General features: G+C 55.5%; 6 protein-coding genes across 6 annotated transcripts; 2 read left to right on the top strand and 4 right to left on the bottom strand.

Moving 5' to 3' along the window:
* Window positions 1–1071: 1071 nt before the first annotated feature.
* Window positions 1072–4710, bottom strand: SPSK_02972 (Zn(2)-C6 fungal-type DNA-binding protein domain containing protein; the record flags this gene model as incomplete). The annotated part of the gene is made up of 9 exons (XM_016729818.1): window positions 1072–2106; window positions 2174–2485; window positions 2559–2709; window positions 2782–2870; window positions 2933–3330; window positions 3397–3409; window positions 3489–4176; window positions 4264–4353; window positions 4460–4710. 9 exons carry the CDS (start codon window positions 4708–4710, stop codon window positions 1072–1074), a joined length of 3027 nt encoding a protein of 1008 aa, XP_016585352.1.
* Window positions 4711–7920: 3210 nt separating this feature from the next.
* On the top strand, window positions 7921–9581 carry SPSK_03262 (Cytochrome P450 oxidoreductase; the record flags this gene model as incomplete). Its single annotated transcript, XM_016730102.1, has 2 exons — window positions 7921–9437; window positions 9506–9581. The coding sequence occupies 2 exons, from the start codon at window positions 7921–7923 to the stop codon at window positions 9579–9581; spliced, it is 1593 nt and encodes a 530-aa protein (XP_016585353.1).
* Window positions 9582–9888: 307 nt separating this feature from the next.
* On the bottom strand, window positions 9889–10620 carry SPSK_03611 (uncharacterized protein; the record flags this gene model as incomplete). Its single annotated transcript, XM_016730448.1, has 1 exon — window positions 9889–10620. The coding sequence occupies one exon, from the start codon at window positions 10618–10620 to the stop codon at window positions 9889–9891; it is 732 nt and encodes a 243-aa protein (XP_016585354.1).
* A 565-nt stretch (window positions 10621–11185) lies between these two features.
* On the bottom strand, window positions 11186–12952 carry SPSK_03232 (hexose transporter; the record flags this gene model as incomplete). Its single annotated transcript, XM_016730073.1, has 4 exons — window positions 11186–11374; window positions 11439–11538; window positions 11612–12780; window positions 12848–12952. The coding sequence occupies 4 exons, from the start codon at window positions 12950–12952 to the stop codon at window positions 11186–11188; spliced, it is 1563 nt and encodes a 520-aa protein (XP_016585355.1).
* Window positions 12953–14488: 1536 nt separating this feature from the next.
* On the bottom strand, window positions 14489–16624 carry SPSK_03135 (aarF domain-containing kinase; the record flags this gene model as incomplete). Its single annotated transcript, XM_016729976.1, has 1 exon — window positions 14489–16624. The coding sequence occupies one exon, from the start codon at window positions 16622–16624 to the stop codon at window positions 14489–14491; it is 2136 nt and encodes a 711-aa protein (XP_016585356.1).
* Window positions 16625–18938: 2314 nt separating this feature from the next.
* Window positions 18939–23048, top strand: SPSK_02941 (uncharacterized protein; the record flags this gene model as incomplete). The annotated part of the gene is made up of 2 exons (XM_016729788.1): window positions 18939–22590; window positions 22654–23048. The coding sequence occupies 2 exons, from the start codon at window positions 18939–18941 to the stop codon at window positions 23046–23048; spliced, it is 4047 nt and encodes a 1348-aa protein (XP_016585357.1).
* Between the last annotated feature and the right edge of the window lie 4904 nt (window positions 23049–27952).

Consider the following 27952-nt stretch of genomic DNA (forward strand, 5'->3'; position numbering starts at 1 on the left):
CTTCATGATCTTTGATGCCGTTGGTTTTTGAAGATTGCTCCTTCCCAGCATCTTTTCTTCTCCTTCCAAGTCGGAGTCAATTATTCGTACTGTCCCTTCTTTCCGCCACTGGCTTGTTTGGCCCCACGCGTCTCCCATTGCTTTTTTTCTCTCTTTTTCTTTTGACTTCATTTCATCTCTGATTGTGCACTTGCTGTGGATCGCGCTTCCCTACAAGTTTAATGACAGCGAGTCCCGCTAGATGTATAGTGACTAATTGAGCTGCGAAATTGCTGCTTATTGTACATTTTACGTTGTATCGGTACATACAAGAGTCTTACCTCCCTAGGTCCCCTATTTCTTAGCGTGTTCGCCCACATCGTCCTCTCCTAAGTCCTCTTTAAAGCTTGCCAGCGGGGCAAGGCAATCCCCGACCTGACCCACAACAGATGCTCTACTCCTGTAAGAATCCGCAGGCGACTTGACTACATGCCCTGCTAATCGCTATGTACACCGCATTGCGTACGATATACAGTCTCGAGTATTCCGTAGACGAGAGTTTCTGAACTTCATTGCCAGTGAGCCAGTTTCCCCTGTAAACAAGTCAGATGTTCGCCATCAGCGCACAGAGCTTGGCCAGTTTTGACTCCGTATCCGTCCGTTTCATTTGGTAACAGCTCGCATGGCCCGGTTTTAATCCCCAAATTGCCCCTTGGTGAACAAGCCTTTCCAGTCGGTGGCGAGAGTTCCCTATTTGAGTATGACTTATATTTCATCCATCTTCGCGTTTCGTGAGGAAATGCAAACATCTGGCTCAGTTACGGCTTTTGGGAAAAGAACGATTGGAGAGTCTGGGCGGTCATAATTCACCGCCACCGGACATTGCACGTGGCTAGACGGCATGGATTCAAAGTGTCTGCGCAGGACTACTCCGAGCGGAAGAAATGACCAACTCGAGTTTTTCGTTAAATTGATTCTGCAATCCAGTGTGAGGCGCACACTTTGGTACTATATGCCATGAGACCCATAACGTCCTCCATACGAAGTTCTAGTGTACAACAGATTACAGAAATTATCCAGTGACATAAAAATCTAAAATCCAAAAACACTATTTGTAGCCCACGTCGAGCCCGCTTGCAGCCCCGGCCCCTCCGTAAAGTATTGCAACTCGCCCTGGTAGCCATCGTCGGGCAACTCGGGGATCATCGTCTGCTCGTAAAACCCGACCGACGGCATTTGCGTCATCATGGACATGTCGTTGACGTTGAGAGGGTCCGTATGGACGCCGTGACCCTGCTCAGAGAGGTGTTGCGTAACGTAAGGATTGTCATGCTGCGGTGGCAGCTGCTGCTGCTGCTGGTGCAGTTGGCTGGCACCATAGCCCACAACGCCGTGGGATACCATGCCGCCAGCTAAAACGGCGGCTGCTTCTGCCTCTTCCGACGTGTTTGTGGAGGCCTTGTCGTATCTCTGCATCATAAAATTGTTGCTGTGACCATCCGGGTGTGCATGGGAGGCTTGAGGCATGGAAGGGAGCTGGGGCAGCGTCGACGCGACACCCGACTGCACCGCCGCTAGTGGATTGGCCATGCTGGCAATTGCATTGCCGTTCGGAGACATGATCTCGGTACCCTGGTGGGATGGTGATTGCTGATGATGCTGGTGATTTTGGTGTTGCATATTCGGTGTACTTTGTCCCTGGGCAAATGACGTTGGCGTTCGCATGCCCCCACCTCCCAACTGGAGGTTGTGTGGTGCTGGCGGTGGGAGCACCAGTGTCGATGGTAGTGTGGACGGCGCAGTCGCATAGTGCGCTGCTGCGGATGCCGTATTCGTGACGAGGTTGGGCGACGGCTGTGGTGGAGGGAGCCGCATGGGTGAATTAATCAGCGAGGCATCTGGTCGGAAGTGCGGCAATTGAATCGAGCCATGGCCCGTGCCGTTCGCACCGCCGCCAGAGCCATTGCTTATGTTGCCGCCTGCAGAGGGGCTGGCCGACCGCGCGTGCGGGCTGTCGGCGCCGAGTTGTCGGGCTAGTTGCCGACGGTCATCGAAAGGTGTATTTGATGGCCCGGAAGGTGCTAGACTAGCCAGAGGCGGATGCAGCGCCGACGGGATAGGATCTTTCTTCACGGCATGTCAGAAATCGTTGCGAAAAAATGGGCTGGGGAGACGAGGACGAGGAATAACGTACACCTTCAGCCATGCCCCCCTCGTGAGAAGAATTTGATATCATCGACAAAGTCTTAGTATCGGCTGCGAGGAGTTTCTCAACAGAGTCTATCCAGCGCCGGGCGAGCGGCCACACGCTCGTGCTTTGAGTCAGGATACTCATTGTTCGGTCAAGCATGTGTTTGCCCTCTCGAGTGATTGCCGCATCAGGACACACTGCGTTTGAGGTTAGACTCGGTTCATTTTGAAAAGTTGTATGGTGGGCTACCAACTCACACTTGGGGTATTTGTACAGATACGCGGCCATCAGTCCACAGCTATAGACACAGAATATCTAAACGAAGTTAGTCAGTATGAGTTCCAGGATAGCTAGTCAGTCGAAGGTGGTTGAAGAATTTGTCACTAACCGCCAGCTGTGCACCTGTGCCGTCACCAGGTTCCCGTTCTTCAATCCAGCAGTCGATCTGCGTAAACAGCTCTTTCACATTCGAGAAGAGCTCGCTTGACATAGTCCTCCAGAACTCCGTGTGTTTCTTTATTCTACCTTCCACAAGCATACTAAACGAACGTCAGTAAACAAACAGGTTACCAGCAAACAGGAATACATTCACCGACGCTAGAACAACATACAGCGGAAGATAGGCCTTTCGTATCAGGATATTGCAAAGACGGGTAACCATAGTCACGGCCACGTATGCCTGCCAGATGGTCTTAGTTTGCTGGAAACAAGAGTAGTTTCGACATATATTTTTTGAAAGATACGACAACGGGGAAAACGTACCAAGTCCAGATCCCGGGCCTTGTAATCTCGCAACAACGTTCGGCTCCAGCGGTGCTCTGCCGGCAAATGGCTTTCCCAATCGCTGAGCTTCTGCTTGATTTTTTGGTACTCGCTATTGGGATCCCAGGGCAACACCATGCTTCGGTTGTTGCTAACTGTACGGCGCAACACGATGCCCCATAGCTGGTGGCTCTGCATCAGTGTAGCAAAGAGAGACCTCGTCGGCATATTCACCAAGTCAGACTCTAGTTTTGCTGGTGAGGTGTTTTCAAGTGCAGCGCGGGATGCAGGCAAAACACCATTATTGAAATCCTCCTCGTTGCTGGGCAATAAGGTGGTGATATCGCTTGGGGCAAGTGCTATGGTAGCCATTGGGCCGGCATGCAAATTATCTTGGCCTAGAAGTAAAGGAGGTAGAGGTCAGCATCAAGAGTAGACAGCGGTCTCATTGCGGACTGTCTTACTGTAGAGCATCCACTAAAGGCGGGGTTATTAGTACGGGATATTTATGATATTTGAAAAACAAAAAGTTTGTGGCCAGACAGGCATAACATACCAAGGTTCGACGGGCAGATTCGGCCTTTTGTATCATCGCCGGTGTTCGGTCCTCGAGTGCATACGTCTCCTCACGGTGCAGTTGCATTAGGATGGCCATACGCAAGGCAATGCCCAGGTTGACGAAGCTTCGGTTGCGGTAGCCGCTGCCCTGTTGAGCCAGGCTGAGCAGGTAGAACGCCTGACACCGCGCCAGGGTCGGTTCCTGGTACAGCTCTGTGAGGGCAATAGCTGACGCGCGGTCCATGAAGAGTTCGGCCGTGGGACCGGCGCCGCCATGAGTCTCGACCAACGAAGGTGTCATGCGCGCTGAGACACTGAGCAAGCTCAATAGCAGAAACACGCTGACAGATTGGGGCTGCTCGCGCAATTGCTGCACAAACGTATGGCGTGGGATGAATCCAAGCTGAAAGTACTGGCGCGTGAACATGTCGACTGCGTCAATGACCTGCTCCAGTGGTGGTAAGAGATCCCATGGATCGGCAGGTAGAGGCAAACCCCCGTCAATTGTAATCGTTCCATTAGGGTAAATCGATCTGCTGCCGCCTCCCGGAGGTGAGGAGGATATCGTGCCGCCTACCAACTGGGCTCGGTGTGTGCGAGTGCTTTCCTTCCGGGCCTTGTCGCCCTTCATGCGCGGGTGACGATACTCGCGATCCATATCCGGCGCGCCACGTGCGGGAAAAACACTTTAAGAATTGTCACATTAGTACGCGTGTCGGTCAGAGAGCGGGGTGAGAATCGCAGCGAGATGAAGTACGTAATATGTGACTTACCATTCCTCTACGCTCACACCGGCTGCGCGGCAACCTTCGCAGGGCGGTTTGGCGCCATTGTGCACGCATTTGCTGCGCATTCGACGGCATCTGGAGTAAGGTCAGAAGGACGGGCAACGCAAAGGTCGGATGAAGGACGCCGAGAAGAGCACAGATGAGAATCAAATTGGAGATGGGCCAACTCCAGCACACGTACCTGCGGCAGGCAACAGGCGAACGGCGTTTGATAATGCGCTGGGCATTGTTCCCCACGGTAGCGGGTGAGCTGCCCGGTTGAGACTGGTCGGTCGAGGTCGGCGCTTTTGTGTCGAGAGCACTTTGGCTGGTGTGCTGCGCTGGCGATCCAGCCTTGCCAACGGTTGGTGTGGGCACGGCTGCCGTCTCGTGTGCGCTGTGCTTCACCGGGCCGCCGGCCGGCTTCGGGGCACGCGGCTGGCCGCCATCCATGATTGAGGGCGGTTAGGTTCAGCTGGGCGACCGTGGATGGGCGATAAAAGCGACGCTGTTGGGTGGCTCGGCCTCTAAAGAGTAGGTGAACGGGAATAAGGAGTCGGCCGGCGTCCAACAGTTGTCGCGACAATTGTGGAGGGAAAGGTGCTGCGCGACCGGCAATCGGCGACAGGTGGCGTGCAGCAGGCGAAGCGCAGATGCGCAGAAGAGCAATGCACGGCGTGCGACGTGGAACGAAGGTGTTGAAGCGTGCAAAGTATGGTGCACTGAAGTCGATTCCGACCGGACTGCCGAGACGGCGAATATTCTGACGTAGGTCAGACGGAAAGAAGGTTCACCAGTAGCGCCGAATAAAGAAGAACAAGTCAAAACACGGCCTGGCCAAAGAAAATCGAGGGATAAAGAACCCAGAAGCTGAAGTTAACTAAGGTTTCCTACCACTCGTTAAAGTGGGGCCCCTTAAAGGTCGCAATAGCGCAAATGTCGGATGCTTTGCAACGGATGGCGAAAAGCGTTATGTTGTGCAGTATTACAAGGAAGAACCGGTAGCAAAAGGAGTCGCTGGCGAGGTCGAAAACGACCAGGCCAGATGCGTCTAGGCAAGGATCGCTCTCGACCCTTGCGGTGCGCCTAATAGTCACGATTCTAGGAAGGCTTCGGAACTAAGAACAGGCTAGAAGCACCGTAACAGTAGCACAGAAGTGTGGTCTTCTTGCCGGCCGGGGAGCTGTGGTGGCTGTATGGGTGCGAGTGGAGGTTCTGTTGGAGTTTGGATTCTGGTTGGAGCAAGTCGAACTTCGAATTGGAGACGCCTTGCTGGGGAAGCGCGGTGCTCTTTGATGCGGGCTGGCTGTCTCGCCCCGTTTGAGCAAGAGCAAAAGCGAACAGACAACGAGACTGGCCTATTGGGTGGACGGCGTCGAGGAAATAACGTCCGTGCGGTTGGATGGGACTAGGCGAGATACGACATACGACTCTGCTGAGGCAACGTGGGTGGGGAAGCTGTGGACAGATGCGAAAAGGGGCGGGAAGTATGTGGTATGGCCGAGAACAAAAGGACAAAATAACGGCTGGTCAAATGAGCAATTGGCCGAAGCACAAGGCTGTTCCATCGAGACATCATCAGAGCTGGTTTGCCCGCGCCATTAGACCGACTCAGAGAGCTCACCGGAGACGCGCTGTTCAGCTGAAAACACTTCAAAAACGCCGCCTGGTCACGAATACACCGAGCACTGCTGATAGTCAAGGTGTGAGCATGGGCTTCTTGGAAAAAGGTCAGCAAAGCCAAAGGGAAGCTGGCGCTGTGAGGCGGCCGGAAGCCGTGAATTTCTTGAAACTCTTAAAAAGTACATTCATACCTGCATGGCCTAGTGGACCAACAGACACCGATCCATATGAGACCGCTAGGCCAACAGACCGCAAAGAGCGATAGAAAAAAGCAAGGGATAGTAGATAGGATACGAAACAAGGAGATTTTTTGCATTGTGGTTTTGTAATTATGCTGTCGAATATTGGAAGATGGGGGGCAAGTCGGATTGAGCAGCATAACATCGGGGGAAATGATTGACTTTGGTGTGGAAGAAAGAGGAAGGAGAAAAGGGCGGTCTAGGAAGGTGTGAACCGGGGTGTTTCGCGAGGAAGGTGCGCAGAGAACATGCTGCAGGCCGCGAAGTCTACCAGGTAAAATAAGCAAACGGAACACCCGTACGAAGTATGCTGTACGCTGGCGAGGCTGAAATCATTTAGCAAACGACAGGATGCAACACCATGCGCTTCAAAACAGTTGATACTCGAGCGGTACTGTCTGGCTGCGAAAGGCCTCAGCCTACGGAGAACAAAAACTTGAACCTGCATCCGCCCACGTCAAGCTAAAGGACCACTGGCGGGGCCTTGGGGGCATTAAAGAATCTCCTAGCACTCTTAGTGCTGTTAAAAGCCGGCAGTGAAGGTGGGGTGTTGCTGGCCGAGCGTTGACGAAGTAGGGATGTCTCGAAGATGAGATTGGTGAGCAGCGTTGGACGGGATGATATGTGATACGTCGTACAGCAGCAGTCATGAAAACAATGAGCAATATACTGCAAGGCTCGACAGCCGAATGGCCGCGGGGTAGTTTGTGTGTTCTCAGTTCGAACTCGTGTTAAATGTCTTACATACGGACTCGATAATCATACGACATAAAGCCTACCAAACGCTTGCCCAGGCTTATGTCAGCCAGAAGACGCACCTGCCCAAAATGATCAGTGATAAATAAACAATATCGGGAGTCTTGGAGAAGGGGAAGGAACGGCATGCCTTCTTATAATGTCTGCAATGTTTGCTCCCATCTCATGAAAAGCCCGGAGAGTACGACGTACTTAAAGCTGCGTCCCTCGTTGACACACCCAAGATTGGTGACCCCCACACGTCTCTCCATGGAGCAGCCCAATACAGCTGAGCAAAACAAGCATATGCTGATTTGCCTGCCGCCAACTCTTGGCCGCCATCCAACCACGATGCCCTGCATTACCAAGCCGCGAGCAAAATCCCTGCGGATATCTAGCTCAATCTAGTCCATGGTGGACTTGTCCCGTGCATAACCCCGTGCCCAGTGCAAGCAGCGGACCACCAGTCTCAAGCTAGCTACCCGGAGCCGTAAAATGATAGAGCCGTCAGAGGAATATGGCAATACATTTGCAGAGATCGTCGGTCCTGAGGCTCGGGGTCCGTATTCCTCCAGCTCTTACAGAGTTTTCAGCTGTCTCTGACAGTGGGTGCCCAGGCCACAGACAAGCATATGGCAAAGGAAACCAAAGCGGACGGTCCCGTCGCGCCCGAACGCCAAGTTTTCCTTGCAGCCCCTCGTAACCCCCCTACCCAATCACGTCCATAACTACAGAAGTACACTCACATCACATCCTCACACCCTCACACTCCTCGGACAATCGCCCTCCCTGCGACCTACGTCCCAAGATTGCAGTGGTCCATGACCAGTCTATGAAAGCAGCGGCCTACCGACCAGGCCTTTGGAATATCAAATGATACATCACATCAGAGACACCATTGGCCGTCCGTGCTTTGGTTTATTGTGCCGGCAGCCTCCGGTTCATTTTAAATCATTGCGTCTTTCCCACCGTTTCTCTCCATTCTCGTTATCAACTTTGCCAGATCCTACTCACCTTTTCTTCTACTTGTAAACAAGGCAAGCCCCGGCCTCCGAGAAACACAACCATGGCCCTCAGCTACCTCCCGTTAGTGTCGTCACCAGCCGTGTTGGCGACAGCAGCCGCATCCGTCCTACTCTATGTTCTATTTTTGGTCCTTCACAGGTCCCAACACTCTTCGCTTCCCCTGCCACCAGGCCCTCCGGGCCAGTTTCTTGTTGGCAACCTTGGTGATGTCAGCGCCGACCATCCGGAGGAAGACTACATGCGATGGGGCAAAGACTACGACTCGGACGTCATTCACGTCGAGGTCCTTGGTCAGCACCTGATCTGCCTCAACAGTGTTGCTGCCGCCACCGAGATACTCGACCGTCGTGGTGCCAACTACTGCGACCGGCCTCGCTTTGCGCTCTTCGAGGTCATGGGCTGGGGCCTGACGTTGACGTTCTTGCGCTGGGGTCAGCAGTTCAAACTTCACCGCAGCCTCTTCCAGAAGACATTCACGGCATCCAACGTTAAGGTTTTCCGGCCCATCCAGCTGCACGAGTCGCGCAAAGCTGTGGTTGACCTGTTGGCCCATCCGGACCGCTGGGAAGAGGCCACGCTGTTGATGACAACGAGTATCATCTTCCGCATTGCCTTTGGCCAGGAAATCACGGACGTATCGTCGCCGTACTGTGCGATGGCTGCCGCCGCCAACGAAGCCACGACCAACGGCGGCATTGCCGGCACCTCACTCATCGATTTGTTCCCGCCCGCACGGTTTCTGCCCAGATGGCTAAACCCGTCGCCGGCGCTACGCCATGCCCGCAACAGCCGTAAGGCCATCCGTACGATCCACGACGTGCCGTGGGCCGCTTCGCTCAAGGACATCGAGGCTGGCACGGCGCCACCGTCGTTTATGCGTACACACTATGAGCGCTTGCAAGAAAGTATCCGAGCTGGCAAGCCCATCGAAATGACCGAGCGCGACATCAAGGGTGCCACAGGCGCTGTCTTCATTGCTGGCGGTAACTCGACCTGGAGTACTGTGCTCTCAAACCTCATGTTCCTCGCCAAGAACACGACTGTGCAAAAGGGCATCCAGGAGGAGGTTGACCGTGTGCTTGGTGTCGATGGTAGGGATGCGCAGTCGGCTCCAAGGCTGCCGACGTTCGAAGACCGGTCCGATCTTCCTCGTCTCGACCGCTTCCTCCAAGAAGTCCAGCGCTCCCTTCCACTCAACCCTCTGGTCATCCCGCACAAAAGCTTGCGAGAGGACGAGTATCGTGGCATGCGCATCCCCGCTGGTAGCCTGGTGCTAGCCAACACCAAGGCGATGGCGATGGACCCACGCGTTTACCGCGACGCTCACATTTTTGACCCTGACCGGTATATCAGCACGGAACACGGCGGCCGTGGCGAGCCGTTCCCCAATGGCAATTTTGGATTTGGCCGGCGCAAGTGCCCGGGCAACTTTCTAGCCATGGCCACGGTATACATGTTTCTAGCGACGCTGCTGGCCGTGTACGAGGTCGAGATGGTTATGGGGCCGGACGGCAAGCCGATCGAGCCACAGCCGGCGGTGACCATTGGGCTAGGCGGGTATGTATCCTTTATGGGGTGCAACCAAATGTATTGTGATTTCTACTGACGCTTCCGTGCTTTTGCAGACATCCAGCACCTTTCCAGTGCCAGTTGAGGCTGCGCAACGCAGCTATGGCCCAACTTCTCAAGGAATCGACATGAACTTTGAATCAAATGGTATTACTTGTATAAGGGACACGTCAAAGTAAAAGACATAGTTACATTGCCACATCAATGCGAAATATCAAAATCTTTTACACGGTACGTGCCACTGTAGACCATGCTAGACATGGAGTATAAAATGAGATCTGAGATGGATGTGTCTTCGTTAAGCTGGAAGTAACCTACAACGCCCAAATTCTACAATGCGTCTTGACGCGTAAATCGTAGTATCATCGCTTGAACTTTATATTCTTTTTCAATATGTCCGTCCGGTTTGCATCAATAGCAAACTTTTGTCTGGCCCCCTCTATTTCTTCGAGTCCTCTCCGCTCCCTTTCTTGCTGCTGCCGATCAGGGTGCCGTCTGACTTTTTGAGGATCTTGGCCACCCACTCCTCCACCTCGCGCTCGGCCTCCTCGTCCGTCATTCCGCCACCGCTCATCGTCCCATCCAGATTCTGGCCGCGTGTGTAGCGTCGGGCCAGCGCCCGCACGTCGTCCATGGAGCTCAGGTCCAGCGCCCACGACATGCCGCCCGTCAGCATGAGAAAAAAGCTCATAACGTTGAGCGTGGCCAGGTTCAGGGCCTCCAGGGCCATAAATGAGCCGTGCGGCGCCTCTTCCTTGGTCGCCGAAGCCGCCGCAGCCTCGGCGGCCGCACCGCCGCCCAACGAGGTCTGGCCGGAGCCGCTGGGCGAGTAGAACTTGAGCTGGGCGGCAAGTTGTTTGCGGGCGACAGTCCGCCGTGTCAGAGTGGTGGAGAGTGCGAAGAAAGTGGCACCCGCAAAGAAAAGCCCGAGCTGTTTGAGGGAGCGGGAGGAGAACATGGAATGGTCGTGCGGGGGAAGAGACTGCGGCTGTTGCTGAGACTGGAGGGCGGAGACGACAGTCGTCGGTGTTTGTCTTGGAGCCTCTGGCAGCGAGGGTGCAGGGGCAAGGGAGGCAGTCGCCGTGGCAGCCGGTGGTGTCGTCGCGGCGGCGTCTGGCGACTTCAAGTCTGGCGGCAGCAATTTGCCGATGAGCGATGCAATGATCGTCATGGTAGCGATGGAGGAGGGGGCTGTTGACAGTAGAGCAAAAAAGACAGCCAATTGCTTCCTAGATTGAAGAACGGAAAGAAACGAAAGGGCGATGGGTACGTGTAGGTGGTCGTTGTGCGTCGAGGGTGGAGGCCGAGAAGGCGGTTGTCGACGCTGTGGAAAGATTGGAAGCGCAACTCTTGAGAAATTTGCAGCCCGTGGCGCGCCGGCCTGGCGAGCCTGGCAGACCCAGGTGGATTCTAGTGAGGGGGCCACGCCAGCCGCCTTTTCAGTGGGCCAGGCCGCAGCGCGGGGGATAATGGTCCACAGCAGGCAGTAGTGGGGAGCTTTCTGGGGCAAGAGCGCCAGGGGCGTCTATTGCGCATTGCGGACACAAATGTTCCATGAAGCAGATATCGCGATTGCTGCTGAATACTTTCTTCGTCAACTATCATATCGCCATTCCATCGAGTGTTCTACTATTTCCTCTTACACCCCAAAAAGACTGTGTTGCAGCCCATCTCTCAATCTCACATTAAGCTCCCTGAGTACATCGGCACGTCACCGTAGAATCCGCCGCCACAGCCTAATCCTCCCGAACCTCAACGCCAGGTTGCTTCATTTCGCCCAGCTCCATCTCGATGGCGGCGACATCAATGGACTTCTCGCCGCGGCGGACGGCCTCAACGTCGGGGACGTCTGAGTGCTTTTCGCCCTCGAAGATGGCGTCGATCTCTTCGAGCGTCTTGCCCTTGGTCTCAACCCAGTAGACGGCCTGTTTGTAAGCATAACTGGGACGACAGTCAAGGATACAGGGGGTTTTGGGAGAGAAGGCTTACAATCAGAACGGCAATAACAATATCCCAGGATGCGTTGACGAGGTACATCTTCCAGCCAATGTTGTTCAAGCCAATTGGCATGATGTAGACGAAGAGGACGCTGTTTGTGTTAGTGGGGTCCAGGGCCAGAGGACTCAAATCACAAGTCACACTGTATGGCAGTGAGTACTCACGCAAAAGCATTCAGCATGAAGCTCGAAAAGGCCAGGCCGTTGGCACGGATCGAGTAATTCATGACCTCGGGTGGGTACAGGAGCAACAGCGGTGTCCATGCGATGGAATAGAACCCTTGGAACAGGAACATGACGGCGACGTCGCCGTACACTAGGCTCGACGAAGCGCCGTCCGGATTGTCGGCGTACATCTTGGACAGGCCGCCAATGATGAACAGGCAGATGACAAGCAATACCTGGGTCAGAAGCGCCGTCGGTTTGCGGCCCCATTTGGCCACGAGGTGCGTGCCCAGCAAGCAGCAAAAGAGGCACCATACATTGAGCACGACGTTAGCCTTGAGCTGTGACACGGTATCGGTAATGCCGGCCGTGTCCAACTCGGGGCCGAGGTAGTACGACGCGATGATATTCCCAACCACGCAAGAAAAGGGGCCGGCCGACATGCCAATCAGCAGCCGCCGGCGGGCTGAGGGGGTGCGCACGATTTCGCGCGGGCTCATGGTGCGGCCGTCCTTCTTCTCCCACTCGAGCGTGTCGATGATTTCCTTGTACACGGCGACCGACACGGGATCGAAGATGTCGCCATTGGAGTTGGCCTGGGCGACGGCGGCGCGGGCCGCCTCAAAGTGGCCTTCGTGGACCAGCCAGCGGGGCGACTCGGGGATGAATGGCAGGATCGCGATACACAAAATGGAAAAGATGCCCTGAAACAGCGAGGGCGCGCGCCAGGCCCAGGTCGACTGCCACTCGCCGGTGCCAAGCGTGATGCCGGCAGCAATGAGAGCACCGACATAATAAAAGTCGTTGAGAAGGCCGACGCCCCAGGCGCGGTAGCGACTCGCAAACGTCTCGCTCAGGTAGACGCCGCTTGCAATTCCAGATAGGGCAACACCAAACCCGAGGACGATGCGCGCGACGACAAACATGGCAATGTTCTGCGAGGCAGTCTGCAGCACGATGCCGACGAGCGTGATGACGGAGCCCCAAAAGACGGCTGGACGGCGACCAAGTCGGTCTGCAACAACGCCGGATATGATGGGGCCGAAAAAGCCGCCGATGAAGACTGACGCCGTGTTGAGGCCCGTGGTAGCGGTGTTGAGCTCAAAGTAGTCGAGGTACGACGGCAAGATGTTGAGCCCGTTGAGCATAGAGCCATCGTACCCGTTGGTCTAGATCGTGATCTGATGTTAGTCAAGTCAAACGTGACACACATGAAGGGTGATGATGACAACATACGGCACTCTGCACCATGGAACATAAGATAAGAAGCACCGAAAGCGTCACACTGGACTCTGGCACCCAGGCCGGCAGCCACGTTCCCGTTGGCGTCTTTTGAAGCATGATGAAGGGCATCAAGACAAAGTGGTAGCTAAACCTGTTGCAAACTATGTGCACTCGTTCAGGGTCGAATGCAGACCGGCACAGATGAGCCGACAAAAGACGACCGCGGGTTTGGCAAATGCAAAAGACAAACGTGCAGTAAAGCACCGGCGGGAGGCGGGTGACCACCTGTCATTATATTAATCAAAAGGCACCCGGCTTCGCGGCTTGACAGATACCGAAAAACAAGCTCTTCATCTGTACGTCGTACTGGGCGGTATCAACTTACTACGATACGTCCAGAATACCCTAGTAGAGCGTGTCTCGTGTACACGGCGAACGGCACACTTTCTGCGACCTTTGGCAAGTCCCGATAAGGACCAACAGCACCTCCGCATTTTAACCAACTGGTTTGTCGGTCTGTCGGTGGCATGCATCAGTGGCATGCACTTCAGCAATACCGAACGAGACTTGTTACGCTCTTTACGACTTCATAAAAGAGGAGCTATGCAATCACTTGGTGGAGGGGGTGTGAGCATCAAAAGGTGACTAGAGCTACCCAAAATCCCCTACGACCCACGATTGCGACCCTCATGGCGATCGCTGTTTGGATTAGGAAAGAAGATAGCGGACAATCGGGAACAATGACTAGGGCAATGAACAGAACGAAAAAAAGAAGACAAGAGAAAATTGTCAGCGCGATGCTGACAATTTCCCGGAGTCGTACAACGGAGTACACTTTGTCCGTAGACGCGCCGATACAAATTCACCGTCTCTTCCATCGCCCCTCGTCTTCGGCAGCTAGTATTCGAAAGCTCGAGTCGCTCCAGGAGATGCCGAGTACTGTCAACCGGGAGGTGACAATTGTGTATGGTGAGCTTAGCTGGGCTCCAGCGGATGAGATCCTTGCCTCCGCATAGACTAGCCCACGACAGGAAGGCGGATGTGATGGACAGCAAGAAAGGAGACAGTTGAGGACAGTTCAGATCAGGCAGTCCAAGAAAACCAAGGACGGCCCAGGAAGCTTAGTCTGCGGGTCCAACAGCACTGCAGGTCAAAATGGGACGCACGGACGAGACGAGGAGACAGCAAGAGGAGAAGACGAGGGAGATACGAGGGAGTTTTGTCTCCCCCTCTCGGCCGGGTATTCTTGCAGTGACCGAAACTAGAAGGCGTCCCGCTCTAGCTTCTTCTTATCTTGACGAGGAAATAATACGCGTGCGGATCTCGGTGCGAAATATTCAATACGAAATACTCTATACGAAATCGTCAATATTTGCAAAAAATGCAGACCATAAGGTGCAACGACGTGAGATGGGTTCTATTCAAAATGATGCGAGCGGCGACGGACGGCCTGGTTACCGTCTCTGTATCTCTATCGACTCTATCGTCTGTCCGTGAAACATGCCACCTGCGTAGCCGATGATGCGCCAGTCGGAAAAGGTATCGTACAAGTATATGTCCTTTGCAAAATAAACCAAACGCCAAGCTGTAGTCTTAGTGTTGCTGTAAATCTTGCTGCAGATTTACTTCGGTCTAGTTCTCAGCGCGCCACACTCAGCCATCAAAGACCTCGTGCTGCAGCTCCACGCCGTATTCCTTGGCCATGCCCTTCATTTGCGCCTCAATCTGGTCCTCCAGCCCGCGCCGGCCGCCCAGAAACTGCCGCACCCGGTAAAAGTAAAACACGGCGTCCGTCACCGCCAGCACCGTGCTGAAGACCACGTGCCGCCACATGTTTGCCAGCCGCTCGCGCCACGGCTGCGCCCGGTCTTCGTACAGGCTCGCGCTCGCCCACCGCCCGATGCGCTTAACCCGGTTGACGGGGCTGCCCATACGCTGGTTGTTGGCCTGCACAATGCGCAGGTTGCGGCCCAAGAATATAAACTCCTTGGGCCACTTCTCCTCATCCGCCATAATGTCGCGCATCCCCTGCTTCATCCGCGCCTGCATCGCGTAGTGCCGTTCCGACGCCGTCTTTCCGCCGGCCATGTCCTCGGCGATCCCGCGCCGGAACGTATCGTCGCCGCCCTCGTATGGCCGCAGCATCGTCGACGACGCAAACAACTCGGGCGCCTGGATGCCCCACTCCGCGCACGTCGCCGCCACCGTCGCGTGGTCCAGCGTCAGCATAGCCTTCCAGAACACGCTGTACTGGTGCCGGAACATCGGCGACATGTACACGTAGAGGCCGTGGTCGATCAGCACCAGCTCCGCCTGCCCGGAGGCCTTGCGCCGCACAAACATGTTGCCGGGGTGCGGGTCGCAGTGCACCACGCCCCACTTGAACATCTGCGCCGAGAACAGGTCGATCATCGTCGACATCACGTCCGTCGTGCTCAGGCCCAGCCCGCCCTTGCCGCGCGGACCGCGCCACTCTGTGCGCTCCGGTTTGAGCATAAGGCTGTCTCGCACGTCGCTGTCGCCAGGCCGTGCGCTGCTATTGCCGCGCGCCGAGGCGGCGGCCCGCACCTTGTTGCGCAGCGCATCCATGTCTGGGCTGGGCAGCTTGGCACCGTGCACACCGGGCGAGCCGACACCACTGCCGCCCCGCCAAGCCCCCTGGATCGCGTCCTGGTCCCACAGCCGCACGCCTTCGATCCACTCCGTCGTCAGCACGCGGTGCGACGAAAGGTCGTAGTACACCGGCGGCACGTAGACACGGCCACGAAGCGCCGGCTCGTTGTTGATCAGGTCGCGCATTGTCTCCGAGTTCTTGGCCTCGTTCAGAAAGTCCGTCTCCAGCATCAGTCGCTCCGACACAAACGGCACCAGCGAGTACAGCGGCAAGTCGAACCAGTACGAGTACACCTTGGCGACGGCCTTGAAGGCCCACAGGTCCCAGCCGATCTGCTTGGCAATCTCGGGTTTCTGGATCTTAACTGCCACTTCGCGCCCGTCCGGCAGCCGCGCCCAATGCACCTGTGCCACCGACGCGCTGGCCCGCGCCTTGCGCTCCATCACGCCCTTGCCCGCCTCTCCCGTGAAGCTGACGCCAAACACCTCCTCGACGGACCGCCCGCCAAAATCCTCGCGCACAACCTTCTCGACGGCCGCCCACGTGTCCTGCGGCGCGTCGTCAAACATGCGCCCAAACATGCGCTGGAACTCGGGCGGCAGCACAGCACTCTGCATGGCAATCGCCTGTCCGATCTTGAGGTACAGCCCGCCATTGTGCCGCAGCAGCTCCGAAAGCCGCTCCGCATTGCGCCGGTGGAGGTCGGCCACGTCGCCGGGTGTGCCAATGATTGGCAATGGGTCGGCCCGGAAGTTAATCTTGTAGTCAAGCGCCACGACCAAGCCCGTGCCAAACGTGCGCAGCGAGCGTGCCATGCCAGAAGCGTACACCTGACGGTCCACCAGGTACACGGCGCCACCGATCACGCCCAGCACCAGCAGGCGACGACCCCAGCGGCGCATCCGTGGGTACTCACGGGCCTTGCGAGGACCACCCAGCTCGGCAGGCGTGGGCGGACGCATGGCCTGGAAGGGTTCCCCATTGCCGCCTCTGCCGCCGCCGCCGCCGGCGCCTCGTGACTGGAGGGCCCGGCGCTGGACAGCAACGAATGGCGTGTGCTGTGTGAACGGGTGTAACGCCGGTGCAGCCTGCCGCGCCACACCCACGCGGTCGAGGACGGTCATGTCCACGGCGGCGCGCTTGACCGCTGCCGCCGCGGAGGCGGAGCGAAACATGGTTTGTCGGGCGGAAGAAATCGAGAATCGAGAAATTTGGGAAGATGGGGGGGAGGCAGGTCGGTAGAAAAACGGCGTGGTAACGCGCGAAAAGTCGAGAGTGCAGGTCAAAATTCTGGCCGAGAAAAACATGTGTCAATCTTCAAACCCAGCCACATCATTTTCGAAAAGATTCTCGAAGACACAAGGCCGCGTGCGGTGTTATCATTGTCTGGCCTGCGCAAAAACTCGGTGTCGGGCAGATGAAAATCCCGGTCAAAAGCCAAAAGGCCTCGAACGACAGCCACGGGGCTTCCGCTCTTTCCCTTCTAGGCCCGGTGTCCTCATTTTTATCACGCGAGGCAACCGCCACCACGTCAACTGCTAGGCTATATAGGGCAGGAACGACCCGATCTAGGGCCAGTGGCAGATGCCGTTGGCGATTAAACCCGAGGTGACTAACTGGAGCGGCCTAAGGAAAAAAAAAAAAAAAAAAAAAAAAAAAAAAAAAAAAGAAAGAAAGAAAAGAAAAGAAAGAAAGAAAAAACACGTTGGGAATACGGCCTTGTCTTGCGCAGGCACGCACTTACCCGAGAGCACGGCGTCGAGTGTGCTCAAGTGCTTTGAAAACATCCTCCACCTCAGGGTAAAGGGTATTGGGGCGCATACTAGGAATTCCTCAGTGACGTCGCCAGGAACTGCCGTTACACCAACAACCGACACAGCTCGAGATGGCGTCTAGAAAAGGTGGCCTACACCCTAATCCATGTCTCGGCGCCTCAGCATAGGGGAGAGGAAGTCTTGCCCGTGCATCCTCGCTCTCGCCAATGGTCCGACATTCGTCCATTCGGCAATCTGGTCCGTGGATCGGTTCTCGTAGGCATTAGTCTGGGACGGCTTTTCGAACACCTTATTCGTTCCAACATAAAGGGCCGTTTCTGCTGTGTCCCCTGCGCTGTGCGTCCCCAATCTGCAAATTCCATGACGACTCTGTGGCAAACAGGCCGGTCGTATGAGAAATCTCGGCCACTTCGCTATTGGGTTCTGTCATATTGGTATCACGGCGCCAGCTGACATGCTGCAGGGTTTGCCTTCCTTGGCACTTTGCTCGTTCTTCGCTCCTGTATCGGGCTTTCCTTGTTCGCCCTGTGTTCGGGCTCGGCTGTGTGTTTTTATCCTCTGCTCCTTTCCTAGCCCGCGTGTATTATCGGCAATGCTCGTATTACGCGGTGGCACAGAGGGTCTGTGTATCTGCCCATCGATCTAAAACAACAGCCCAGTGCTCCGTCACGCATCACTCATTCAGCAAGTCCTGCCCCCTCCTCGACGACTCATAAGATGGAGACCGGCGTGTGAGGTGCCATCCGATCTTGCTCGTGCTCATTCCGAGCCAAAGAGATGGTGAGAAGCAGCTTCACTGGCCTGGATCTCGGCGTCTGCGACCATCCTTGTACGCTCGTACGCTGCGATCAGGACGCATTGAGACACTGCTGGCCGTTCGTTGCAGGATCAACGGCTTCGCGTCCGAATCGTCGATGGCTGACGCCACCCAATTCCCACCAAGGCCGCGAGACACTTGACATCATCACCTTGCAAATTAGTTGGAATGGGGAGCCATTTTAGCTTTCCGCAACTGCCACACTAGCCTAGCTCGCCTAGCCAGTGCTGAGCACGCCCTGCGGAACGCGCCAGATGCCACTTGCACTTCCACGCTTGCTTTCTAATTCCTGCGACCGCCGTATTGGTTCCCTGTTGCGTAGCTGCCCTGTGAGGAGTAGATAAAATGTAAACAGACCATCCTGCCTTCCCTGCCTTGCAAGAGCTGCCAATTGCTTGGTGCAAGAACAAGGCAAGAACGCATTCCCAAAACACAAAACGTACACTGCATCCGCTCCCGCTTTGCTTTTCTGGCCATCCTCTGCTCCTTCCCAATCAACCCGACTTTCGGAAACTCTGCGGTTTTCCTCTTTCCCCCCGCGGGCCGCTGCAACTCCTTCCATCTTATTTTCCACCCACAACCCCTCCCCCACCTGCCCGCATTTGGCTCTGACGTTTGCACCTGCCGCTCAAAGTTGCCCGACCATTCTCCTCACGTGCTAGCATACCTGTCAGAGGCAGAAAACCAACAGCCCTGCCACGTACCTTCCTCCCGGCTGCGAGTCGTCGTCTTGTATCCTCCTTCTTCCTCCTCACCTGCTTCCTCTATCTTGCCGTTGCTCCCCGAATCAACAACCTCGAGATCGACAACTTTTACCACACTGGCATCGTCTCCCACGCGTGTCTCCCACCACCCCCTCTCATTGCACATCGGACGCCCGACGTCATCGTGGGCACAATGGACCCGCGGTTTCGCTATCCCGCACCCTCCGGCCGGCGGTCGCCGCCGCTGCACAACCCAGCGCGGGCCTCGATGCCGGTAAACATTGGCAGCAGCTATCCGTCTGCCGTCTACGGGGCCGACCCTCACGCCTCGCAGCCGCATGTGACCTCCCGATACGACGACCCGATCACCCCGCGGACCCAGGCCACTGTGGACTACCGCAATGCTCCAGCCGTCCCAACGCCGCCACAGCTGCACAAGACACAGCCGCCGCTTGCCGCCGCAGCGGCATCCGCAGCCTCGGGCCAACCTTCTTATCCTCCTCACCATCAGCATCAGCTTGGTGCCTCCCAGGACCCTGCCCATCTTCATCACCACCACCACACGCAGCACCAGTCCTCGATGCCGCCCCCACCTCCGCCTACGACCACCACGCGCACGTACACCGTCACCAAAGATCCGCTTGCCCGCAGCACAAGTCTGCGCGAGCCACCCCGAACCCACCGAGCATCCATGAACGAGTCTACGCAGAAGCGTCCAATTATTATCACCACCACTACAGGTGGCAGCTCAGGCGCACCCTCCAGCTCTGCGACCGCGAGCCGTGGTCCTCCGTCCCCCATCCGTGGCGAGTTCCGCACGCCCAGTGCAGACCTCGCGCGTGGTACCTCCACGCGCGAAGATAACTATTACTATGCCATGCCGGCGTCGACTGCAGCCCTGCGGACCCGCGATGCCCGGTACTCGTACTCTGGTGCACCCATGAGCGCCACGCTCGACGACGACGAGCTTAGCCGCTTGCGCGAACGCCATGATTCCATTCATGGAGCCCCACGTGTGGACTCATTCCCACGCTCGCGGCTCATGCCAACATATGTCAATATGCCGCGCCACGGTAGCGTCGCCTTGCCTGGCCCCGGTGGTGGCGGCTCGATCGCTAGCGGTGCGGGGTCGGCGTCCCTGAGCGCGGTCCCAGCCGGCTCGGCGGCTAGTTCCGGTGGCAACAATTACGGCGACCAAGGCTACGAATACACTAAGCCGAGTGACTTAGCTCGCTATGATCTGACCTATGAACACGCTGGCTCCTCCCGGCGCGGCCGCCGCGACAGCTTTGACCGCAACTACTACCGCCCCACGGTCAACCTGGCGACGGAAGTGGGCCGCCCATATGGGTATGAGTCGAGTGTCCGGCGCCCCGCTGGCGGTAACAGTGCCGCTGGCGCCACCGGCCCCCCACCGACTACATGGGGGCTGGACAAGATCAACAGAACGACGACCTCGTCGGTTTCGTCTGCACAGGCTCCGATCGGCTACGACCCAGTGGGTGCAATGCGGCCTATGGTGGTGCACGGCGCCGCTACTGGTACGGCCGCGACCACGAGCCTTGGGCCGCCAGCTTCTGTCAGCTCGAGCAACCAGAGCGCATCCCGACAGAGATCAGCATCCCTCTACCAAAACCCACCAGGTGACTATTACCGTAGCCGTGATGATAACGTATCGCGCGAGAGACGGGGCGGCGACCGAGACCGCGACTATAGAGATCGCGATTACCGCGACCGCAGCACCTTCCGCGATGGTGACCGTGCATGGGATCGGGAGCGGGACCGCGACCCTGGTCGTGAGCGCGATGGGCCCCGGGACAAAGGAAGAGACGGTGCGCGCGACGACGAATGGGACCGCAAACGTGCCCGTGCGCCCCAAGAGTACTACGCTGATGGCAGTGCCGCCAATCGTGCTTTTGGCATTCTCGTCAACAGCAGAGACAACAAGCTCCACCAGCATCCAGAATCGCATAGTAATTTGACTGGGCGCGGCGCTGGTGCTGCTGGCGGTGGATACTATGACGACCACCGTAACGCCTACACCGACGAGGGTATGCGTCGGGAGCGTCGGGAGCCCCGTGGGGACTGCAGCGGTTCGCGCTACAACGATACCGACCGAGAGTTTGTTCGTGGCCACCCGGATCAGACTGAGCGGCTTGGTATTGAATCCCCCAAGCGCAAGGAGACAGACGACGACATGTACGTCCATCATCCACAGGAGGGTATGCGCCACTGGGACATTAATGATCACCCTGACCGAGAGAGCGACTATGACCTTCATCGCGAACGTGAGCGCGAACTTCGCGATCCCCGAGACCCCCGCGAATACCGGCGGGAGCGGGAACGTATACGAGAGAGCGACCGTGAGCGCGGTCCCCGTGACCACGAAAGAGAACGTGAGCGTGAGAGAGACCTCGACCGGGAACGTGATCGCGAACGAGAGCGAGAGCGAGAGCGGGAGCGAGAGCGGGAACGAGCCCGTGAGCGCGACCGCGTCCATGACCATGACTATGACCATGATTCTCGCCCACCGGTCCGCGCCGCCGACGAGGAAGTCGCCAACACCAAGAAGAGTCGCGATACGAATTCTTCTGGGCTTGGTGTTGCTGCTGCCGCAGCCACTGTTGCGGGCCTTGCTGCCTCGGCTGTAGCAGTTGAGCCGAACAGTCGTCCAGCCGATAAGGCCGCAGATGCCTCTAGCCGTCGCGAACCTTCTCGGCGGGATAAGGACCGCAACCTGGAGAATAGCCCCCATTCTGCAGATAGCCGCGGCCGTGATCGTGAGCACGAAGGCCGACTCGGCCAGACCAAATATGAGAACGATAGTGGATCGGAAGCTAGCAACGTCTCCAAGACATCCGCCTACACGATACCGGCACCTGTTGCGGCTCCGCCTCCGGCCAGTGGTGACGTGGATGCGGAAGGACCTCGGACACATCCGGTTGACCGTACGCCTTCGACATCGGAGGATGGCGACTCTGACAAGGGATCCACAGAACCCGGCACACGCAAGCGCCGCCACCACACCACCGCCTCCTTTGTGCCGACAAACACTGAGGATCTTTTGGCGCTCAAGGCCGAGCTCGCCGCCTTGGAAGCTAAAGATGGAAAAGACGGCAAAGGTGGAAACGATGCCAAAGATAGTAAGTCATCAAAGAAGCACGACGGTGATTCCGATGATGTCCCGCGAGGGCATAAGGGCAGCAAGCCAAGCAAGGCCGATAAAGGAGAAGCAGGATCGCCCAAGATCATGACGCCATCCTCATCGCTCTCCTCTGCGCCACCTTCGCCCTCATCGCGCCCTGTCGACCGCCCTGCCGCTGCCGCCGCCACTGCCGCCACCGTTGCTGCCGTGGCATCATCCAAGGGCAAGGCTAAGGAGAAGGAGACGCTTCGAGACGAAGGTCCAGAGCATTCCCCGGAACGCAAGTCGGGTAGAGAGCTGGAAATTGTGCCAGAGCCAGACGATCATGCCGAGAATCGTCGTGGCCGCGACCAGAGCGAACCGCCGTCCAAGGGTACCGTTGTACGCCTCGTGTCACCGCCACGCGAGAAGAAAGAGAAACAGCCAGTCAAGGGCATTCTCAAGACACCGAGCTCAAAGTTTCCCGAGGAAGCCAATCCCATCCGTGAAGGCGTGGCCCCGCACAAGGATGACAAGACCAAGCAGCAAGGTGTGCCGCCAGGCGCACGATGGACACGGATCAGCCGCAAGCTGGTCAATCCTGAAGCACTCACCATTGGCAAAGAGCGCTTCGAAGTGCGTGACGACTTTGTCATTGTTCTCCGCGTCTTAAGTCGCGAGGAAATTGAAGCGTATACGATTGCGACTGCACAAATTAGAGGTATGAATATGAGTAGAGGCACTGCCATTTTAATCGAAGTATTTTAAAACTAACTTTTTCTAGATGCGCATCGCAAGGAGTACGACCACAGCTCGCGGCATCATGACGAACGCGACAAGGATAAGGAGAAGAGCAAAACCAATGACAAGGACCGCGACGAGTCGAGAGTCGACGATGAACGGCGGCGCCACCGCTCACACCGTGACCGTGACCGTGACCGTGACCGGGATCGGGATCGGGATCGAGATCGGGATAGGGACCGCGACCGCGACCGTGACGGCGCTCGTGACGACGACGACGAATACTATGGCGGTGGTGGTGGCGGCAGCATCAGCCGTGACGGACCCCGACGCCACCACCGACATGAGTCCGACAGCTACGATGCCAGTGACAGCAGACATCCGACAATTGAATACCACAGCAGCCGTGGTTCCGGCCGGCAGTACCACCGCAATTGAAGTGGACGGCAATTTTATATTCGTTTACCAATTGCTATTGTTTATTTTTTGTTTTGTTTTATTCTATCATCTTTTTTGGTGACCTGCTTCTGGTGTCCGTTTTGATGTTATTCATTCCATCCGCCCATGGTACGACTTACGAAGAGATGATATGTCCTCATGATCCAGTCATTGGTAAACAAACTTGATGCAAAAATTCGATTTGTTTGTATTTTCTTATTCTTAGTTTGGACGGGTTTTTGTTTTGGATATTGTATCTCTTGGCTGTTCATGTACGCAACTCCGAAATGATGTTACGAGATACAATTTGGCAGCAATGCATATTTGGGATGGCACAGGATTCCTTGGATATATAGTATTGGAACATTTTGGATCTTTGAGGGCTTGACGGTATTTTTGAAATGATTTTGTGTTCATTTTTATACCTTTTTTTGTTTTGTGTGCGTGTCTAACATGCGTTTCTACTTGACTCAGTCCAATGCCTATCGACGAAATCACGAAGTACACTGTCACCTGCGTTTGCCTCCTTGCACAGTCTCGTTCTTCGACCACCCATGTCTGCGACTTGATCCATTACTCATTCTTTATCATCACGGTAACACTACCGCCGTGTCCTGCATCTTTGTTCGACCTCGCGTGCTCTACCATGTCGCAGTCTCCGGCCCTCGCTACGTCTTTCCTGTTTCCCAGACGTTCGTTCTCGTGACGTTGCCCCAAGCTGAATCTTATTGTCTCTGTCACCTGGATGGTAACAGTGTGTTTTTGTACGCCATGTTTCTGTACGTTGGCCGTGGACGCTGCCCGCGGGCACTCGGTGTCACAGCAAGCCAATATCAGCCTCGAGCGCAATTGTGTTGCCCTCTGTCGTTTCCCAGTCTTAGAAACTACAACGCACCACCAATCAACGGTTGTCTAGGGGGCGTGAAAGGGCGAGACGACCACGCCCAGAACCCGAGAAAGGGGCGATTGCTTCGCAGAAGACAGCACACAAGCAGCAAGGTCTCAGATCAGGGAGAACAACACGGATCCTAGACAAGGACTGGCGGACGGACACCGCAAGGCGGGAAAACGAGGAGAACGAAGAGAACAGAAATAGCAAGAGGCGGTGAATTGAAGCGGGTTCGTGAGTGCTGTGCGACGGAAGTACATAAGACGGACACGGAGGACAAGGATCTTTTCCATCTTTCCTGATAGAAGCTTCCGGCGTGTAGCATCTATTTTCCTCCACTCGTCTTCTTCCACCACCTTCCGTCGCCCATTTCCCTTCCTTTCACACCCCACGACCGTCTTGGGACACAACTTTCTCCGTCTGCCATTCTTCGCAACTACATACGGAGTAACTTGTTTTCGCCTGATCTCTTGCCACCTTTCTCCAGTTTTATAACACTCTCCTATTCACCTGCCCGACTTTCTTGTTCCACGACGCAAACTGGCGGAACCTGCATGTCTTGCATGCCGCGCAGCCTGCCTCATCCTCTCCCTCTCCACCTCTGTCCGGGGCCATCCAAGGGACCTGCGTGGGTTTGAATCTCCCGACATCTCGTTCAGCACTGATCTGCAAGGGCTCCCGGCGCTGTTGTTGGTCCAAAGACAGTGGCAGACATGCGTTTCGCATGCACATCTCAGCGCGATGACGGCAGTAGCTCGACCGCGAGTGGCAAGTCCTCGGAAACATGCCAACCACAGTCCACGACTCGCTTCTCACCAGTGCCTCACTCGAACTCAAACTGACTTGGGTGTTTCTTTCGACAGTCCCGAGACACTCTTGCTGCGCTTATCGTATTCATGATTTGCTGATCAACAAGAGAAAATGATGAGACAGGACGCCAGGTCGTCAGATCGCTATCGGCATGTCCCAGCACAGGGATATGAAGTGCGCTTCTTCAACGTCGGTGGCCTCACCGTTTCGACACTTTGTCATCTATCGACGCCTCCTTTTTTTGTCTCCGAGAGCACTAGCGAATGATCGATGGAGCGTGGCGTCCGATATTTCAGCCATGGTGAAATATATGCAACGACGCCGGCCGAACGATTCACAGTCACGTTAACAACATAAATACTACAGAAGGGACACAGATGATGGACCAGTGAACGACCAAAAACGACACGAAGAGAAGTGGTGCAAGATCTCGCTCCGGTCTTTGTGGCCGGTTGCTGTACGATGCCTTTTCCGATCTAGCTCCACCGGCCGGGTGATGATGTTTCGGAAGTTTGGATTCTACGACGCGAGATCCGAATCCGGTGCCATGGGAGACACACATCGCGTCTCTCTTCGATGAAGGGACGCCCCTCAAGTCGGCTACCATCGTGGGAATGACAGTCAGCGGGTGGACGAGGCAAGAAACGGCCGTATGTTCCAGCGAGCGAGAAGGAAGTTACACGGGCTGGCCTGACAAAGAGGTGAGTAAGAATGACGAGGCTCGAGGGCGTGGCCAAAACTCATTCTCTTTTCCATTCCAGCTCTTCTTCTACCCACATCGCACAAAGGCGTAAACGATGCGCTGCTGGAACTGAAACATGTTTAGAAAGTCGGTGGTCTCTTCTTAGCTTGCATTTCGTTTTCCTGTGTTCGCCAACAAAACAAGGACCAGAGGATACAGAACGTCGGGGGGGAGGAAGCAAAAGTGGCCGTACTATGCTTTCTCGTTTACCTCCTTGTTTGGTCTCTGCGACGATAATAATCCCCTCGTGTTTGGAATTGGACGGACGTCGACGTTGCCTTATGTCCTTTGCTTTCTTTTTCCTTGCCATACCTCGCATCGGGTACTGGTGGTTGATGGAGGAGGATGGCACAGTGGTGCCCACCGTCTTCACCTTGAAGAGGCAGTGAGACACCGTCATCAAAACTGCCGAAAACGGCAAACGAACATGAGGCGAAGAGCGCATCGATGTTGAATGTACGATTGTTGGCATCACAGCAGTCGGTAACGTACGGCACAAAATAAATACACCCGACGAGGGCCAACAGTCAACACGGCAGGTCCTTCTACGGCTGTCTCGCTGGTACGTCGTATACTGATTTGTTTTTTATACATTATGTTATTCTGTCCGCATCTTGAGCTTCATTCCTCACCGGTCTGCCCGGTCTCGTCTTTCTCTTCACCCATCACTCTGTCTTTTGTTTGCCAACAAAGACTGTGTTCATCCGGGCCCTAGGCTTTCTTGTCTTCGTGTCTCCTTCAATGTCGCCTCTTTCTGTTCACTCCTCCCATGTCTTCTGGTTAGCACCTTTCCGCTACCGATGGCTGCATTTGTTTTTGCCATGCGAGCGACGCCTCAGATGCCGGCTGGCAGTTTGTTCGCTTTTGTCAAATAGCTTCTACATCGTAAATATAAGCGCCGCCACGCGAGCGCCGATCCCCCTTTTCCTTGCAAATGGCTTCTTTGATTTTTGACGTTTCGTTTGTCCCCTTTTTTCGTGTTCCCGTTTCTCGGCCGGCTTCTCGTGTATTATTTTATTCACAACCCGACAAGCGCCCTCCGCTCATGCGTCATGCACTGCTGTTTATGCCCCTTTTCACTTGTTATATTTTAAGCAACAAGATCGACTTCCGTGCCACACATCCGCCACATACCATAGCCCTTTTCTTGTGATGCGTCGGATGTGATCTCCTGGTCGTCGTTTCCAATTCCCTCTAACAGAGATATATGGACAGCGTTTCGTAGAGTCTCAGCCGATCATAGCAGAGCCAAAGGAGGAAAGTCTATAGCCAGCCAGCCACGCGTTTCCGGGTTTTTCCTTAATCGAGTATCAAAAATAGACCACAACGATACGACAACGCTGCAGACAACGACACCAACAAACAGACAAAGCACATTTATCCTCAGCCAAACCTCCCCGCCCCTCTCATTTCAATCACGGCGTTGTCCGTTCGGAGCAGAGTGCTGAGGTGCATTTTTTTTTATATAATCGGATATGATCAACACAATACGACCAAAGCAGACGAGGTCTCATATGGCTGCAACGCGCCGTCTCGAGCAATTCAAACACGGAAAGTCACACTCTCAGGGCACCATTCGACCCGCATCCTTAGCACCAACCCGGCGTCTCCTGTCTCGTTCTCGACTCTTGTCGAGACTTTGTGCACACAAGCTGACAGGGCTGTCTGAGTCTTCAACACTTTACCTGGCGCTTGTCTCCACTGACAAAACATTGGATCGCTCTTTCTGTGGTGGAGGAAGTGGGCCTTTTGCTGATCTTGCTTAGGAAACGGCAACAGCTGCGAAATAGGAGATGGGAGATGGGCCAGGGGTTGGGAGAACGAGGGGGGTTTCGGGGCTAGCGCGCGACTTGAAACCGTCGTAATTCCTGGAGGATATTATGGAGAGAGGTGCGCTGCGACGTGTGAGTGAAAGAAACAAACATTCATCAAATCCAATCTCTGCTTGTTTATGCCTCAAGAAGAAAATAGAAAAAGAAAAGAAAAAAAAAGAAAGGCTGCCCAGAAACACCCGAACAGCCCCTGGCAGGCAGTTGTTATGCATTGCCGCCAGTACATGTACGATGTACACCAGAGGAGAGTGCGAACGGACGTTGCGGGAGGAAAAGAAAAGTCGAGAATAACGAGGAAGATCCAGCGGCCTACGGAGTACTCCGTATGCCGCCATACAGAACACGGAGTGTTTTGTCCAGAAGGATTTTTTTTTCTAAAAAAAAAAGAAAAGAAAAGAAAGAAAGGGCTCAAAGATCGTCGGACGACAATCGCAAAACGGCTATGGTGTACGGCGTGCCCGAGGCGTTCCTACGCTGGCTAGACTGGCAACGGAGCAGACTCGCCGCCCGTTTGGTATTTGCTCCATTTGTCCATCTACTTGTTGCATGCTGGTCGCGATGTCGAAAATGACGAGCGACGGAGGACGGAGGACGGAGGAGGGCAAGTGCCGCCAAATGCATTTTACAAAGA

The sequence above is a fragment of the Sporothrix schenckii genome (assembly GCF_000961545.1).
Source record: "Sporothrix schenckii 1099-18 chromosome Unknown Cont47, whole genome shotgun sequence".
Classification (NCBI taxonomy): domain Eukaryota; kingdom Fungi; phylum Ascomycota; class Sordariomycetes; order Ophiostomatales; family Ophiostomataceae; genus Sporothrix; species Sporothrix schenckii.